Consider the following 16,165-nt stretch of genomic DNA (forward strand, 5'->3'; position numbering starts at 1 on the left):
GGGCAAGATTCACCAGCCAGATACCCAGGAAAGAATTCTCTGTAGTAACTCAGATCCCACCCCATCTAACATCCCATCACAGGCCATTGGGTCTATTTACCATGAATAGTTAAAGATCAATTAATTGCCAAAATCATGTTATCCCATCATCCCATCTCCTCCACCAATGTATCGAGTTTAATCTTGAAGCCAGATAGGTCTTTTGCCCCCACTGCTTCCCTTGGAAAGCTATTCCAGAACTTCACTCTTCTGATGGTTAGAAAACTTCGTCTAATTTCAAGTCTAAACTTCCCGATGGCCAGTTTATATCCATTTGTTCTTGTATCCACATTGGTACTGAGCTTAAATAATTCCTCTCCCTCTCCGGTATTTATCCCTTTGATATATTTATAGAGAACAATCATATCTCCCCTCAACCTTCTTTTGGTTAGGCTAAACAAGCCAAGTTCCTTGAGTCTCCTTTCATAAGACAGGTTTTCCATTCCTCGGATCATCCTAGTAGCCCTTCTCTGTACCTGTTCCAGTTTGAATTCATCCTTCTTAATCATGGGAGACCAGAACTGCACACAGTATTCCAGGTGAGGTCTCACCAGTGCCTTGAATAACAGTACTAACACCTCCTTATCTCTACTGGAAATACCTCGCCTGATGCATCCCAAGACCGCATTAGCTTTTTTCATGGCCATATCACATTGGCGGCTCATAGTCATCCTGTGGTCAACCAATACTCCAAGGTCCTTCTCCTCCTCTGTTACATCCCCATCTTATAACTAAAATTCTTGTTATTAATCCCTAAATGCATGACCTTGCACTTCTCACTAGTAAATTTCATCCTATTACTATTACTCCAGTTTACAAGGTCATCCAGATCCTCCTGTATGATATCCTGGTCCTTCTATAAATTGGCAATACCTCTGAGCTTTGTATCATTTGCAAACTTTATTAGCACACTCCCACTTTTGTGCCGAGGTCAGTAATAAAAAGATTAAATAAGATTGGTCCCAAAACCAATCCCTGAGGAACTCCACTGGTAACCTCCCATCAGGCTGACAGTTCATCTTTCAGTATGACCAGCTGTAGTCTTCCTTTTAACCAATGCCTTATCCACCTTTCAATGTTCATATTGATCCCAATCTTTTCCAATTTAACTAACAATTCCCCATGTGGAACTTTCAGAGTAACAGCCGTGTTAGTCTGTATTCGCAAAAAAAAAAAAGGAGTACTTGTGGCACCTTAGAGACTAACCAATTTATTTGAGCATGAGCTTTCGTGAGCTACAGCTCACTTCATCGGATGCATACCGTGGATGTGGAACTGTATCAAACGCCTTACTGAAATCTAGGTAAATTAGATCCACTGCGTTTTCTTTGTTTAAAAAATCTGTTACTTTCTCAAAGAAGGAGATCAGGTTGGTTTGGCATGATCTACCTTTTGTAAAACCATGTTGTATTTTGTTCCATTTACCATTGACCTCAATGTCCTTAACTACTTTCTCCTTCAAAATTTTTTCCAAGACCTTGCATACTACAGATGTCAAACTAACACACCTGTAGTTACCTGGATCGCTTTTTTTCCCTTTCTTAAAGATAGGAACTATGTTAGCAATTCTTCAGTCATATGGTACAATCCCTGAATTTACACATTCATTAAAAATTCTTGCTAATGAGCTTGCAATTTCATGTGCCAATTCCTTTAATGTTCTTGGATGAAGATTATCTGGACCCCCCCAATTTAGTCCCATTAAGCTGTTCGAGTTTCGCTTCTACCTCAGATATGGTAATATCTACCTCCATATCCTCATTGCCATTTGTCATGCTACCATTATCCCTAAGATCCTCATTAGCCTCATTAAAGACTGAGGCAAAGTATTTGTTTCGATATTGGGCCATGCCTAAATTATCCTTAACCTCCACTCCATCCTCAGTGTTTAGCGGTCCCACTTCTTTCTTTGTTTTCTTCTTATTTATATGGCTATAGAACCTTTTACTATTGGTTTTAATTCCCTTTGCAAGGTCCAACTCTACTTGACTTTTAGCCTCTCACTTTATCTCTACGTGTTCTGACCTCAATAAGGTAGCTTTCCTTGCTGATCCCTCCCATCTTCCACTCCCTGTATGCTTTCTGCTTTTTCTTAATCAACTCTCTGAGATGCTTGCTCATCCAGCTTGGTCTACAACTCCTGCCTGTGAATTTTTTCCCCTTTCTTGGGATGCAGGCTTCTGATAGTTTCTGCAGCTTTGACTTGAAGTAATCCCAGGCCTCCTCTGCCTTTAGATCCATAAATTCTTCAGTACAATCCACTTCCCTAACTAATTTCCTTAATTTTTGAAAGTCAGCCCTTTTGAAATCAAAAACCGTAGTCACAGATTTATTTTTGTTTATCCTTCCATTCAGTTTGAACTGAATTAGCTCATGATCACTTGAACCAAGGTTGTCCCCTACAACCATTTCTTCTATGAGGTCCTTTACCTTTACCTTTATTTCTGTCTTTCCTAAACAGCACATACCCTTCAATAGCTGTAGTCCAGTCATGAATACTATTCCACCATGTTTCTGTTATCCCTATAATATCTGGTTTCACTTCCTGCACCAGTAGCTCTAGTTCCTCCATTTTGTTACCTAGGCTCCTCGCATTGGTGTACAAACACCTTAATTTTTGCTGTTTGGCCTCGCTCAGATTCTTTACCCGATTAGGCATGGACATTCTACAGCCAGTATGACCTATTAGACTAGTATCCACACTGCCCTTCCTCCTTATGTCCATTCTCCTACCCACAGCTGTATCCTTTCTTACTTTGTTTTCTTCCCTTTCAATGCTAAAATCCGGCATGGAGATTACCTGGACATCTCCCAACCATCTCCCCCAAATTCCTAGTTTAAAGCTCTTTTAATCAGTTGTGCCAGCCTCCATCCTAGAAGTCTATTTCCTTCCCTACTCAGATGAAGTCCATCCCAAGAGAACTGTCCTCTGTCAATGAATGCCTCCCAGTGGCCATACATCCCAAAGCCCTCCTTATAGCACCACTCCCTGAGCCATCTGATGATAGTCATAAACTTGTCACACCTTTGTTGCCCTTCTCTAGCAACAGGCAGAATCCTACTGAAGATCACCTAAGCCTCGAATTCCTTAAGAGTCTTCCCCAGGCTGGCATAGTCTCCCTTGATACATTCCAGTGAGAATCTACCAGTATCATTTGTTCCCACATGAAGGACAATCAGTGGATTCTTTCCCGCTCCCTTTAGGATCCTTTTCAACCTGAGATCCACATCCTGTATCTTAGCACCTGGAAGACAGCATACCCTTCTATTCTCTGGATCAGCTCTGGTTACAGGCCTGTCTATTCTTCTCAGTAAGGAGTCCCCGATCACGTAGACCTGCCTTTTCTGGTGACGGTGCGATTCTCCGGTCTATCCCGTGTTCCCTCTGGCTGCAAGTTCTTTCCATTGCTATTCTCCCTTGTAATCCTCACCACAGGAGGTATCTCCTGCCCAACAACAACAAAAGGCCCCTATACACCAGACAAACCATTGTGGAACATCAGAAGACAAAAGACTTTGTTATTGGCCCTCGTCCCACACAATGAAGAGGAGACATGCACATGAACTTGTCCCATCAGCTTGAATTCTGGGGGAAGGCAATAAAAAAATCCCTGACAAGTAGAAGAAACTATATCTTAAGGCTGCTTGGACTCTGGGAGACAAGGATGACTAAGCATAAGCAAAAGATCCCCAATGCTTGGCCTGGGTTAGCCCTAAAGGACATATAGAGCTTGATTATTATAGAAGCTACTATTACCTTTTGAAACTTAAGACTGTAACTCATTGTGTGTGTATGTTTACCTGCTTTAAACCTTTTAAATAACTCTCATTTCTTTTTCTTAGTTCATATATCTTTAGATAGTTTATTATAGGATTAGCTACAAGTGTTGTCTTTGGTGAGAGATCTACGGTGCAAATGACCTGAGGTAGTGGTTCTAAACCTATTTACCATTGTGGGCTGCATATGCAGCTCTCTATGTGTTATGTGGGCTGCATCCACACAATATATATATACTACCTGTATGGCTATGTGTGCTGATTGGGCCGTAAGTGACCCACAGAGTGAGAACCACTGACCTGGGGTAAGTGACTGGTCCTTTGGAACTGGGAGTAACCTGAATATTGTTGTGATTTTTGGAGTAGGGGACCAAAAGGCAAGCTTGCCTAAGTGGCAAGATAGACTGGAGCGCCCAAGGGGACTGTCTGAGACTCCATGTTAAGGCTGTTATAGTGCTTGAGAAGTTCATAGCTGATGCTTGGGTGGTGAAATCGAAGTATAACACTCACAACCAATTTGGGGTTGTGCCCTGGTTTGTAACAGTCTGCCCTGTTGTTGGCACTCATGGCCATGAGCCACTCCAGACAGTTTGACTTATCCATTCACTATCTGAGAAGATTGGTCCTGCTTTGAGCAGGGGGTTGGACTAGATGACCTCCTGAGGTCCCTTCCAACCCTGATATTCTATGCTTCTATGAAGTGTTCGATGTACACAAAGCATTGCCCTGACAGATTTGGCAGAAATGGTGGGTCTGATTCTGTAAGGTGCTGAGCACCCTTGACTCCCAATAATTCAGGGACTATGCATCTGGTAGGATTGGGCTCGATATTTCTCATGCTGGAAGGAGGTGTCATCAAAATTTCTACACATCATCTTTATCAGACAGAAGCCTGGTTAGTCTAACTTTATATCCAACCCTAGAGTAATTTGTTTCTGAGCTCTGAAAATGTAGATGCCATTATAAAATTTTAAAGAGAGGGTGTTTCATGGTAAATGTAAAAAGCAAGAGCTTCTGCTTTCAGAAAATAATCATCTGACTAAGAGCCTTATATATAATACAGCAGGATACAGAGAGGTAAGAAAAAATTAGAGCAGCCAGCCAGCCACCCCTAAAACCTGGCTTAGCAGTAGGACTGGACATGAAAGCAGCCAGCTATTGGTATCTTTTACATTATTTTATTCAAAACACTCATCTCCCTATAGATACATATAAAATTGAAAGAAAACATATAAAATCAAACACCACAGTGAGAAATTTGGAGAAACAAATAAAGCTGTCACCATAAACTATAAAAGCACTTCAGAAGCAGGAGAAAAAGGAATGTAACTTGGAAAAAAAAATCCACCCCAATTGCTGCAACATGAAAGTGAAAGAAGAGCAGGTGGTGGTGATGGCAATGGCAGCAGTCAAAACAAAAACCACCACTTAAAAAACGAATTCATAACATCAGCACAGCAGGAGGAAGAAAGAAATATTTAAACCAGCAATCTTGAAACATAACCTAGATTGCATGGTGATTGACACCCTCTGTTTGTGACAGAGAAACAGATTCATTCTGCAAGGTTCTTTCCACTACTGCCCTTGAGAATAATCCCATAGTCTCCATTAAGTTCTATTTCAGTACAGGAGCAGCTCAGAACGGACTATCTTCATCAAACTTTAAACGAGCAGAGAAACACACTTTAACAGTACTGCACATTTCCCAAGGCCAGTGGGAGCTGAGAAGGGGCCCATTTCAGTAAATCAACAGCACTGTATAAATGTTTTGCGATCATAATAATATATACGGCTTAGACAATCAACACCAGAAGAGAAGCCTAGAAGGTGGCCACAGAGGCAGGAAAACTCTGTGAGGTTCCTCTTAGAGTCTCACGTGCATTATGCATTTGAAGAGGAGAGAAGACGTTTTGAAGAGGCTCCCTACAGCCACAGACTGACTGCAGGAACTGTGCTACCATCAGACGAGTTTCCCCTGTGGCCACACGTCTATCTTAGGATCTTACATGGAAGTCACTACCACAGTAACTGAGTACCTCTGTCTTCAATGCATTTATCCTCCCAACACCCCACTGAGGTAGGGAAGTTCTATTACCTCATTTACAGATGGGGAACTGGGATACAGAAAGACTAAGCGATTGGGCTGAGTTAACACAGGAAGTTTGTGGCAAACCAAGGAATAATACCTAGGTGTCCTGAGTCCCAGGTTGGTATCCTAATAACTGGACCATCCTTCTTCTTTAAGCAACCCTGGAAAGGATCTAGGGGGAGATAATGCAACTCTGCAAGTATGTGTACGCCAGAACCGGAGATGTAAATTTCCAGCTCAGATGGTTCTAGATGCGTTACCTCTGATCTCGCTAGCACGCTAAAACAGACACGTGGTTGCGGCAGCACGAAGAACTAGCAACCTGACTACATAGCTATGCTCTCGGATGGGATCATACTTGGGTGGGCTAGCCCATCCCACCACTGCGGCTACATTTCTATTTGTAGCATGCCAGCTTGATCAAAAATTACACCTAAATCTCTGGTGTAGACATACTCTAAAATGGATTAAGTCGTGGTTGTATTTCTTTGGGGAACTAGAGTGGGATCAGCTGAGGTTGGAGCTGCCAGTGTGAGACAAACAACCACAAGACCAGGGCCCTCACTTAGCTAAAATGACTGACCCCTTCAACAAAGCCTGCAGTGACCCATCACTCAGGCTGCTGCAGAATGCCTATCCCTGGGGAGGACTAGGGTCAGATGACCTCCAGACAAATGTATTTCACTCTCACTGCCAGAGCCACAAGTTAGTCTGTGCAACAGCGCCATTCGGCTAGGAACCCTCCAGCTACCATGCGGTGTTCCAGACTCCTTAGGCTTCTAGCCTGCCCTCAATCCGGTTGCCCGAGCCTTTTTCCAGCGCATGTCAGCCTTGTCTGTATCTTATTCTTGCCCTGCTCCAGACTTGCTTCAGCCTTGTCTGTATCTTATTCTTGCCCTGCTCCAGACTGGGGTACCTCCTGGCCCCAGACCCTGGGACTAATTCCAACCCAACCTTTGACCTGCACACGGACTCCAACTACGATCCTGATTGGCTTCTCTCCGGATTCTGACCCCAGTTCTGACCCACAGCCTGACTTCGGGCCCTGATTTCAGCACCACTCTCAGCCTAGTCCTGACTCTATGTCCAGCTTCGGCACTTGGTGCCTGTTCTCAACCACAGCTCCAACCACCAGGGCTGACTGTCTAGAACCCAGAGCCTGATAGCCAGAAATGCCCTTAGCACCTGCTTTGGCCTTCCTCCCCCTGCAAAACCGAAGCTCAGCAGGGTACTGGGGAAGCAACAATAACATGGGGGAGGCATTCTCCCTTCCGGGTGGGCCTTGACAGAGCCCATCTGCAAGAGGGAACATTCTGACCCAAGATGAAGGTTGCGATTCAAACCAAAGATCAATTTAGATACTCAGACATCCCCTTATCACCACAGTTAGGTACCAAGATCATCTACCTGCAAATCTTATTTAGTTATATCTAAGAAGAGAGGCAGGTTTTTAAGTGTCACCAATGTAATTCGTCTATCTCAAGGACAATGTTTTGCCTTTATTGTCCTCAAAACCAGTCACTATTTATAACACTTATCTGGAGATAGTGGTAGGCAAGGTAATACATTTAACTTCACAAGTTAAGGGCAACTGCATAACTCAGACAAATGGTGCAGACAAGCTAACCCTAATAAATATGTATATACTACCAGAGGGGGTATCTGAAGAGCCAGTAAAGGTACAGTATAATTTTTTATACATAGTGTACTTGTAAGTTGGTCATGCTATTAGCATTCAGCACCAAAAAAATTGTGATTTACTGAGGATTTTTGCTTCCTACTGTTACTGAATGTGCACACCTTCCCAAAAATGTATCCCCTTCCTGAGGTAACATATCATGCCATTATAAACCTTCAAGATTTATCTTTGACCAAGTCTGCAGCCAACAACCGCAAGACTCTGTTTCTAATACACGTGTAGCAAATGAGAAGCTTTTAATTCTAAACAATCAGATAGGGGGAACTCAGATTTTGAAATGGCTTACAGTTTGTGCATAACCTGGAGTCATTTGCTCTCTTTTTACCTCCACAATCCCATCTTTTATTCATCTTCACATTTAAAATTGCATGGGGATAGTTTCTACTTTAAAGAGGTATTTATGAGAATGGAGGAAAGTGGTTTCTCAGATTATTTTTACCTGAGCTCTTAGTGCAGCGTCCTTCTTAATCCATTTTATCACTGTTTCGTACACCAGCTCTTCTGCTTTGGTGTTCAGGCTGTCATTGGACATGTAGGAAATGAAGTCATCTTTGGAGATATTAAGGATCTCCTCTTGATTGGCCACCTCTGGGAAAATTTGTAGGGCATATGCTTTGGCCATGTTGTATAGTTCACTGCACTGCATAGCTTCAGCCATGGCTAATATTCCTAAGCAGTTGCTGGCAGTCAATTGTTTTTCTAAAAGGAGCAAATAAAGTATAAATGAATGAATAAAAATGGCATTATTTCACTGATAAATAGATGCTATGAATGTAAATAACTCTGGTTCACTTTGAATAGCACCCAGGTTATTCCAAAGAGTCACCATTAGAAGAAAAAAGTCTACCAAATGCAGTTTCTTTAGATCTGCATTTTTAAATCTTGAACTGGGTGGAGGGTATTTTCTGGGCTTGTTTTTTGGTGTGTACTCTAGTGATGTGGTTGGGAGAAACTGTTGACATAACATTATTACTAAGGACCTCCTCTCTAGTAGGACTCAAGTAGTGAGACCACTGCTAGATCTACTGCCTACCATGTTCCTTTAAGAAACAGAAGAGAAGTAAACCCTAGTGCAGATGCTTTAAGAATAAACTCAAACAGCTCTCAGGACATTTTTGAGGATCCTACAATTACTTCATGATAATTTATGTCCTGCTTAGCTACTAAGCCACTTCAAATAGTAATAAAAAAATTTCCCCACAGGAACTTTGTTATTGTCGAATATGATGACATTTCTTATGCAAAACACAGATTATACTAATGGTTTCTGTTAAATGTTGTGTAGTGGTGTTTCAAAGCAAATCATGCACAGAGGAGACAGCATTATCTGCTTCCTGGCAAACCAGTAACTGCACAGTGTGCGGTAGTATGTTAAGGATGATCTATGCTGTACACTTCACTGTCCTTTTTGCTTTCCAGCTACTTTGGACAAAAAAAAACACGAATAGGAAATTTGTGCAAGAGGGGCTAACAGGTTATTGGGTCTCAGCTTTACTAGCAAAGCCATTAGCAGAATACATTTTATTAAGATTCAAAGCAGAAAGCCTCAAAAAGTATGTCTACACTGCAAAGAAAAACCCATGGCACCAAGGTCATGGCTTGCAGGGCTCAGGCTGTGATACTAAAAATAGCACTGTAGATGTTCCTGCTTAGGCTGGATCCTGGGCTCCAAGACTCTGCCCCCCTTGCTGGGTTTCAGAAAATATTACAAATATTCCAAAAATGCAGCACTCTTATTCTGGAATAGAGTGTGCCTACATGGAGTTAATCAGCAATAGCTTCTCAGCATTAAACTCACACCTTGCCTAACTTTGGATTAACTTTAATGGGTAGACAAGCCCACATATACAAACAAACCTGTTTAAAACTAGATGGATAAAGTAAGGAGGTGATAGAAATCTAAATTCTTATCACCACCAGTACTTGGAAAACTAAAGCCAAAAAGCAAATCTGACACTGGAGTCACATCAATCTTGTAATTTTTAAAAGAAATGCCCCAGCCAGACCACCAGGGCATAGCCCTGTACACATTTTTCATTCTGCACAATGGAAAACATCTGGTGGAATAAGCCTTTACTCATATGAGAGCAGACACCCTACTTCAACCCCTTTGCAAGTGGGGTTTTTAGTTCTCAGATTTCTGTTTTTCAGGTAACAGACTTGGATATGGGACAACTGCACTGGCTGCAGCTGATCTTCTCTGAATGGGGGATGATGATCAAATATCTGTGCTGACTTTTCTAGATCTGATCCTGGTATTTTACCTATCTTTAATCCCTTGTAGATGTAGACAGATGTTTCTGAGTGGCCCAGTCTTTCCTTTTTCAGAAGGACCAGAGGGTAGTGTTACATAGTTACTGCTCTTCCCTGAGAAACCTTTTTGTGGCATGCCAAGGGCTCTATTTCATTATCCTTTCCCATATGTACATAAGGCCATCAAGAAGGTTTGTGAAGAGATGTGGGCTGCAATATATTCAGCAGGCTGATGACACTTCATAAATTCTAACATGGCTGGTACAGTGGAACAAATGACTCGGTAAGAGCTCGGATGTAGGCTAGCTGGATGCAGTTCAACTGGGGTAAGACTGAAATAATGTTAGTAGTCTGGGGGAAACGGTTGGCAAAAATTACCTCAGCATCTTTAATTGAAAGGATTCACCAACTACTTGCATCCATAGTTCATCATATAGGTGTCTAATTAGATCTTGAGATACTTCTGGATGCCTAGGCAACAAAGAAAGGCTGGAGAACACTTTGCTCCATCTATGATTGAATAAGAGAGTGCACCATTTTCCTTCTGATGCAGATCTTGCTACAATTATATATGCCTTTGTCACCTCAAGACTAGACTTGAATTGCACTCTACATGAGGCTTCACCTTATTCAATTACTAAGCAGAGAGCACATTACACCAGCGCTCCAGGATAGCTTCCAACAGATTTCTGGGTGGAATTTAATGATGTCAGTTTTGACTGATGAATTCCTAAATCGTCTGAGACCTGGTTAAATACAAGATCACCTCTCTAACCCTTGCCAGACTGTTGCAACTGAGATCAATGGAGGCACCTGAGCTGGCAGGGATTTCTCTACTTATGCTCTGACTTTGGAATTCATTCCCTATGTTGATCTGCCAGAGTCTGTATTTGTTAACCTTCCAGGCACGCTGCAAAGTCCATCTTTTATCCCGAGTATCTGAGGATGGAGTGGATGCCTGAGCAGGGATATAGGCAGAGATTGGTAGTATGCATGAAAGATTACTTGGCAGAACTGTGGTACCAACGTAACAGGAGTTCAATAATTAGTGTGAGATCCCATCTGTTTGTGTTGAATATTGTCTTTTTAATTTAGGGAGGATGAAGCATATGAGTTAGGCTTTACTAAAATCAGCACAAACACACCTCTCTGTTACAGGCTGTGAGCCATTTAGTTAATGGGAGTCCATTCTTGCTGGTTCATACAAGCCTCTAGTGGCATATTGTCTGGTCATATCTATAAGCTTCTGGATGTAAATTATCCTCCAAAAGACCACAAGGCCCTTGTGAGGGTCTCACTTTCCCATCTTCAAACTGTCTGGTGCCTCAGTTTCCTCACTGGCTGGGTGATCTGGTTCTCTAGCTGACCCCAAAATTCCCCATCTGGAGTAGACGAAAACAATCCAAAACACCTTCTTGGGCAGGGTCTGGGTGGACCTCTCTTCATGCAGGGCTCCCAAATGCTCCTCTCACTGCTTCCTCCCATGCTTCTTTTGGAAGCTTGTTCTTCTCTCAGAACAAATCAGAGATTCTGCTCTTCCCTAGATGCCTCCTTGATAGACAGACCCCCAGCAGGTCCCACCATCTCTCTCAGACTGAGGAAAGGGAGGCCCTCCATACTCAACATGCTTTGTGATCAGCCTACTGTTCCAGACCGTACTTAAGTCCCAGAATCCCTCTGTTTAGTTCACTCCTGTGACAGAAGCCCTCTCCTCACAGACCACAAATGTGATATTGATAGATCTCCTGAATTCTGGTTTGGTTCACATGCCCCAAACCTTTTTCTTCCCTGGGTGCACAGACTAACCAAACCAGGGTGGCTTTTACGAGTTGTTTTTAATCCAGATTCCTCTGCAACATTGAAACAAAACAAGAAACCCATCCTTTCTCTTTGTTCATGCACCAGAATACTTGTTCATGCACTAGGCACTGTAAGAAAACTCTTTAATCCTTGTTATCATCAACCACTAGCAAACACAACACAGGAAATATACTTTGTGTTTGAAGCCATTATGTCCAAAAGGGAGGGCAATTTTCCAATTCTGCAGATTCAGCTGGCTTCTACTGGGGGATAATTACAAATCCCAGGTCTTTGAGATAACTGGGAGTTGCTAACTGGTTGTATCCAACTTCAGCTAGGATGCCTATTAGCTAGCTCCATATATGCAATGATATACACGTCCTTAGGCTCTGGGGTGCTCCTATAACTAATACCTGAAATTTTTATTGTAGATCTAGGATCACAAATAACGCTGAAAGGAAGGTGATCCATGCTAGACTTTGACTGGGAATGGCAAAGGTTCAATTCAACAGGGCATCAAAGTAACACACTGAAGAATTGTAGGAACAGAGCCCAGTAGATCAGTTAATTTGCTTGTTGCACTTGCCTTGGTGACACATGGTTTGGATTTGTCAAAATCTATTTTGACAAATCTACTACTGGTACCTGTTTCTGTATCAAGGAAGAGCTTATGTGCTATAATATGGTTCTTTTATTGCTAGATTCTTTAGAGAATAAGGATCTGCTGGGGGAAAAAAAACATGAAGCCATAAGACGGGAGGAAGAGGGGGAAGTGCTGTGGATATTCCACGACATTTCTGACCAGTTGTAGCATTTAGCCAGCCATCATCTGGAACCTACTATAACTTGTAGGCTTTGTTGCATCAGTCAGAACATAACTGGAAACTGTTGGCATTGTGCATTCTGTTGACAAAAGCAGAATACTAAGTGTAGAACAAAGAGCGAGAAAAAAGCTAGAGATAGCCATGGGAGTGAACAGTTAAGAAATGTGATTGTTGACTGGGGTCCGTTTCCCTGTCTGACAAATTCAGAGGGAGGTAACTAGCATCTAGATCAGTGAATCCTACTGGGACATTTAAAAAGCTATTTTTGTGCTATGATATACTTGGTTCATGCGTTGCCCAAAACAAAATACTTTCCCTAAACATTTATATGGCAAAGACTCTGCTATATCTGAAGCTCAATTCAGTCAAAGCTATAAATTCATTCTCCAAAGGAATTGTATGAATTCTCCAAATGAAAGTCTAAAACTCTGGTGACTCCCCATATATCACTAAACTTATAGCCAACTCTCCTAGTTCATACCACAACATGGTTCACTGAATTCAAATATTAAATATTGGAAAAGGGAAATCTCGCATTGATTTAGTAAAATAAATGTATTTTGTTTTTTTGGCTGAATCTTTCTTTAGTGATATTGTATTTAAATACATCTACTGATCATAAGAACAAAAGAATGGCCATACTGGGTCAGATCAAAGGTCCATCAAGCCCAGTAGCCTGTCCTCTGACAGTGGCTAATGGCAGGTGCCCCAAAGGGAATGAACAAACAGGTTATTATCAAGTGATCCATGCCCTGTCACCCAATCCAAGCTTCTTGCAAACAGAGGGCAGGGACACCATTCCTGCCCATCCTGGAGTCATTGAAAGCTGGGGTCATTGAAAGCTGTAAGATATATTCATTCATGCTGGAGGTCAGCTACAGAAAAGTAATATCAGTGCAAGAACCTATACTCAAGGTTCACAAAGGACATATCGGGACTAAGAGACACAGTTTTCAAGCTACCACAGCACACTCATTTTAAAGCAAGCATTTTACGTTTTTAAACAAGTGACAACAAAAATTATTGAAAGAGGGAGCTTGCAATAATGGCCTGATTCATTACTGCACTGCTCCAGTTTTACTCTTGTGTAGCCCCACTGCAGTCAGTTAGGCCAGCATAGCACTGGGTAGTAACACAGTGATGAACCAAACCAAGGTTGGAGTTTGATTTTTGAACATATATAACATTTTCTAAATGCTCATCTTCAAGACTCTGCATTCCTGATGTCAGTTTACAATGACAAACTCTTGAGCTGACTCCAGGTTCACGTGGGACAGAGGTAAACTTTGGTTCCAAAGGAATGACGTGTTGCAATGAGGAAGAGTTAAGAGATATGTTTTAGGGACGGGGAGAACAAGGGCGTAAAAAAAAGTCTTGATATAGTGTGTATTGAAAGCAATACAACATCTGGGTCAAGCTTTATATTAATAAGATTCCATTTATAAATGGTTTATACAGGGTTAACAAAACATTAATAGATCTTATTAGCATGTCACAGAAATGAGTACCATGTGTTATAGGTAGATAGGGGCATACCAGTACAAGGTGTTATAGATGGTTATAAGGCATGGTTATAAGTAACCTATTTTCCTGTTGGGACTCTATATCAACATACAACCATTGGCTAGAATATCTATTAATAATTAATGGAACCTTAATATAAAAGTGTGTGACCATTCTACCTGCTGTGGTTAAGATGGATCTCATTTACAAGACCTTGGAGAGTGCCAGAACTATTACTTCAGTGGCCACAAGGATATTTCACCTGACCCTTACAATCTGTTTTTCAGGGATGCAGGAAAATGGCAGACCCTGACCCTTTCTATGAATTAATGGGGAGTCCATATTCACCTATTGTTATAACACACCTAGTTTGGCATAGTTTCTATAATCTACTGTAATGACCATATGAATGGGACATGCATGTGCATTTTAGCATTCAGTGTCTGCATAAAGTGCAACCTTTGTCAAATTAAATGGGATACTGATACCAAAAACAAAAAATCTATCCAAGATGAGAATGCAGTTGGATTTTTTTCTTCAGCTGCACAAACAACTTTACTGACTGTAAATCAGTTTAGTGCTGCAGCAGTGGGAACATTTTAAGTTCAGAGCTCAGTCCAAACAAATGAAGTTCTATTTTGTTTCAAATAACATTTAATCTTCAATTTCCTAGTAGAGCTACAAGATTAAAAAAAACATCCTAAGGACTATAAACTAACAAGATGGAGTGGGGATGATACTTACCTAGAAATGACACACAGACTTTACAGAAAGTATGAAACTGGAACTTGCTGGCAGCCTCCAGAAGAGTTTTTGCATTGGCAGAATCTATGATCAAAGAACCTGTATAAACAAACTCCAGTAGTAATTCCAGGACTTCTGCAGTGAGGTTTGACATGGCCAATTCCAGCTTCTCCCCGCCTCTGCTACTGTCTCGTGGTGACCTGGTAACAGCAGATAATGACATTCTTACAGGACATTACGCCATCCCCCTTTTGTTGTTGTTTACCAATTAGCGAGGGCTAGAAAATTGATACATTAACTTTCTCCATATTTTTTAAGGAATTGAAGAGTATTGTATTTTAAAATAACTGAACTTAAAGACTTTAACTGGATCTGGAAGAGAAGAGTCTTAAAGCAAGTTTTACAAAAAAAAAATCAGTTTATTGCTACTCTGCATTTTCATGCAAAAGAAGGTTGCAAAAAAAAAAAAAAAAAAGGAAGAAAGAAAGAAAGAAAAAGAAAAGAATGAGCCAACATTAATGAGAATGAGGACCAGGATTAGCTTTCAAAGGGAAACAATACATTTTAACATTCAGAGTTAACATCTCATCTTTTGTGCATAATATAACATAGTAAGGCAAAAACACTCCTAAATTTCAAGAGAAAGGTCACCTAGTTTTTCAAGAGCATATCCTCATCCAGTACATGGAATGATATTTTAAATGTCATGTGCATTTAGGGATCTATTTAAGGACCTTTTCTGTCAGCCATAATAATAGTAAGATTTTAAAAACTGTTGGGGTTTCTTTTTTGACTCCTCAATGAATGTTAATGTAACAATATATATGTTTTTGTTCTAAAAATATATTGTTCCCTTGTAGGCACTAAAAAAGAAGCCCCTCATGGCATTGCTTTGAAAACTGAATACAAGACAAGATAGACAGACAAAATGGTTAGAGCAAAGAAGGGAGGGAGGTGGGAAAACAATAACCAGCTCTGCCACAGGAAGCCAGCAGCCATCCTCTAGGAAGTTTCATGACTGTGGCCTACGATTTTTCCTGCATAAAGTGCTAAACAATTTGGGGATCAAAATATCTCCTGCATTTGAAGTGTGCATTAGTGCTTGTGAAACTATGGGACAAAAAATAATAGTAATATATTAAAATAAGGGCCCAGTTCCTAATGCATGGTTGGCTGGTGTAGCTGCAACACTAAGGACAGGTAACACCTGAAAGACAAAAATGATCATAAATTTGGTAACGTCAAGAATGGGGGGAAAATCTGTTAAAGTAAGAAAATAAACTCCTTTAGTGGTTAGAGCCATTCAGCATCTTCTTACAGAAACATTAATTTCTCCGAATGACCAGACAATCAAAGTCCACTCACTCCATCACTGCTACAGTTCTCGTGAAAACCACTGGATGACCAGCACCAATGTGCATCATAGAGACCACTGAA

At 41.2% G+C, this 16,165-nt stretch overlaps 1 protein-coding gene across 1 annotated transcript in view; it reads right to left on the bottom strand.

The window, feature by feature from the left end:
- Positions 1 to 16,165, bottom strand: part of KLHL29 (kelch like family member 29) — a 375,769-nt gene that overhangs the window by 66,162 nt on the left and 293,442 nt on the right. The window contains exons 5-6 of the mRNA XM_077812466.1: positions 14,729 to 14,928; positions 8,044 to 8,303 (exon numbers count right to left, since the gene is read on the bottom strand). Coding sequence (XP_077668592.1) covers positions 8,044 to 8,303; positions 14,729 to 14,928 — 460 coding nt within the window. The remainder of the gene's footprint in view (positions 1 to 8,043; positions 8,304 to 14,728; positions 14,929 to 16,165) is intronic.

The sequence above is a fragment of the Eretmochelys imbricata genome, chromosome 3 (genome assembly GCF_965152235.1).
Source record: "Eretmochelys imbricata isolate rEreImb1 chromosome 3, rEreImb1.hap1, whole genome shotgun sequence".
NCBI lineage: Eukaryota > Metazoa > Chordata > Testudines > Cheloniidae > Eretmochelys > Eretmochelys imbricata.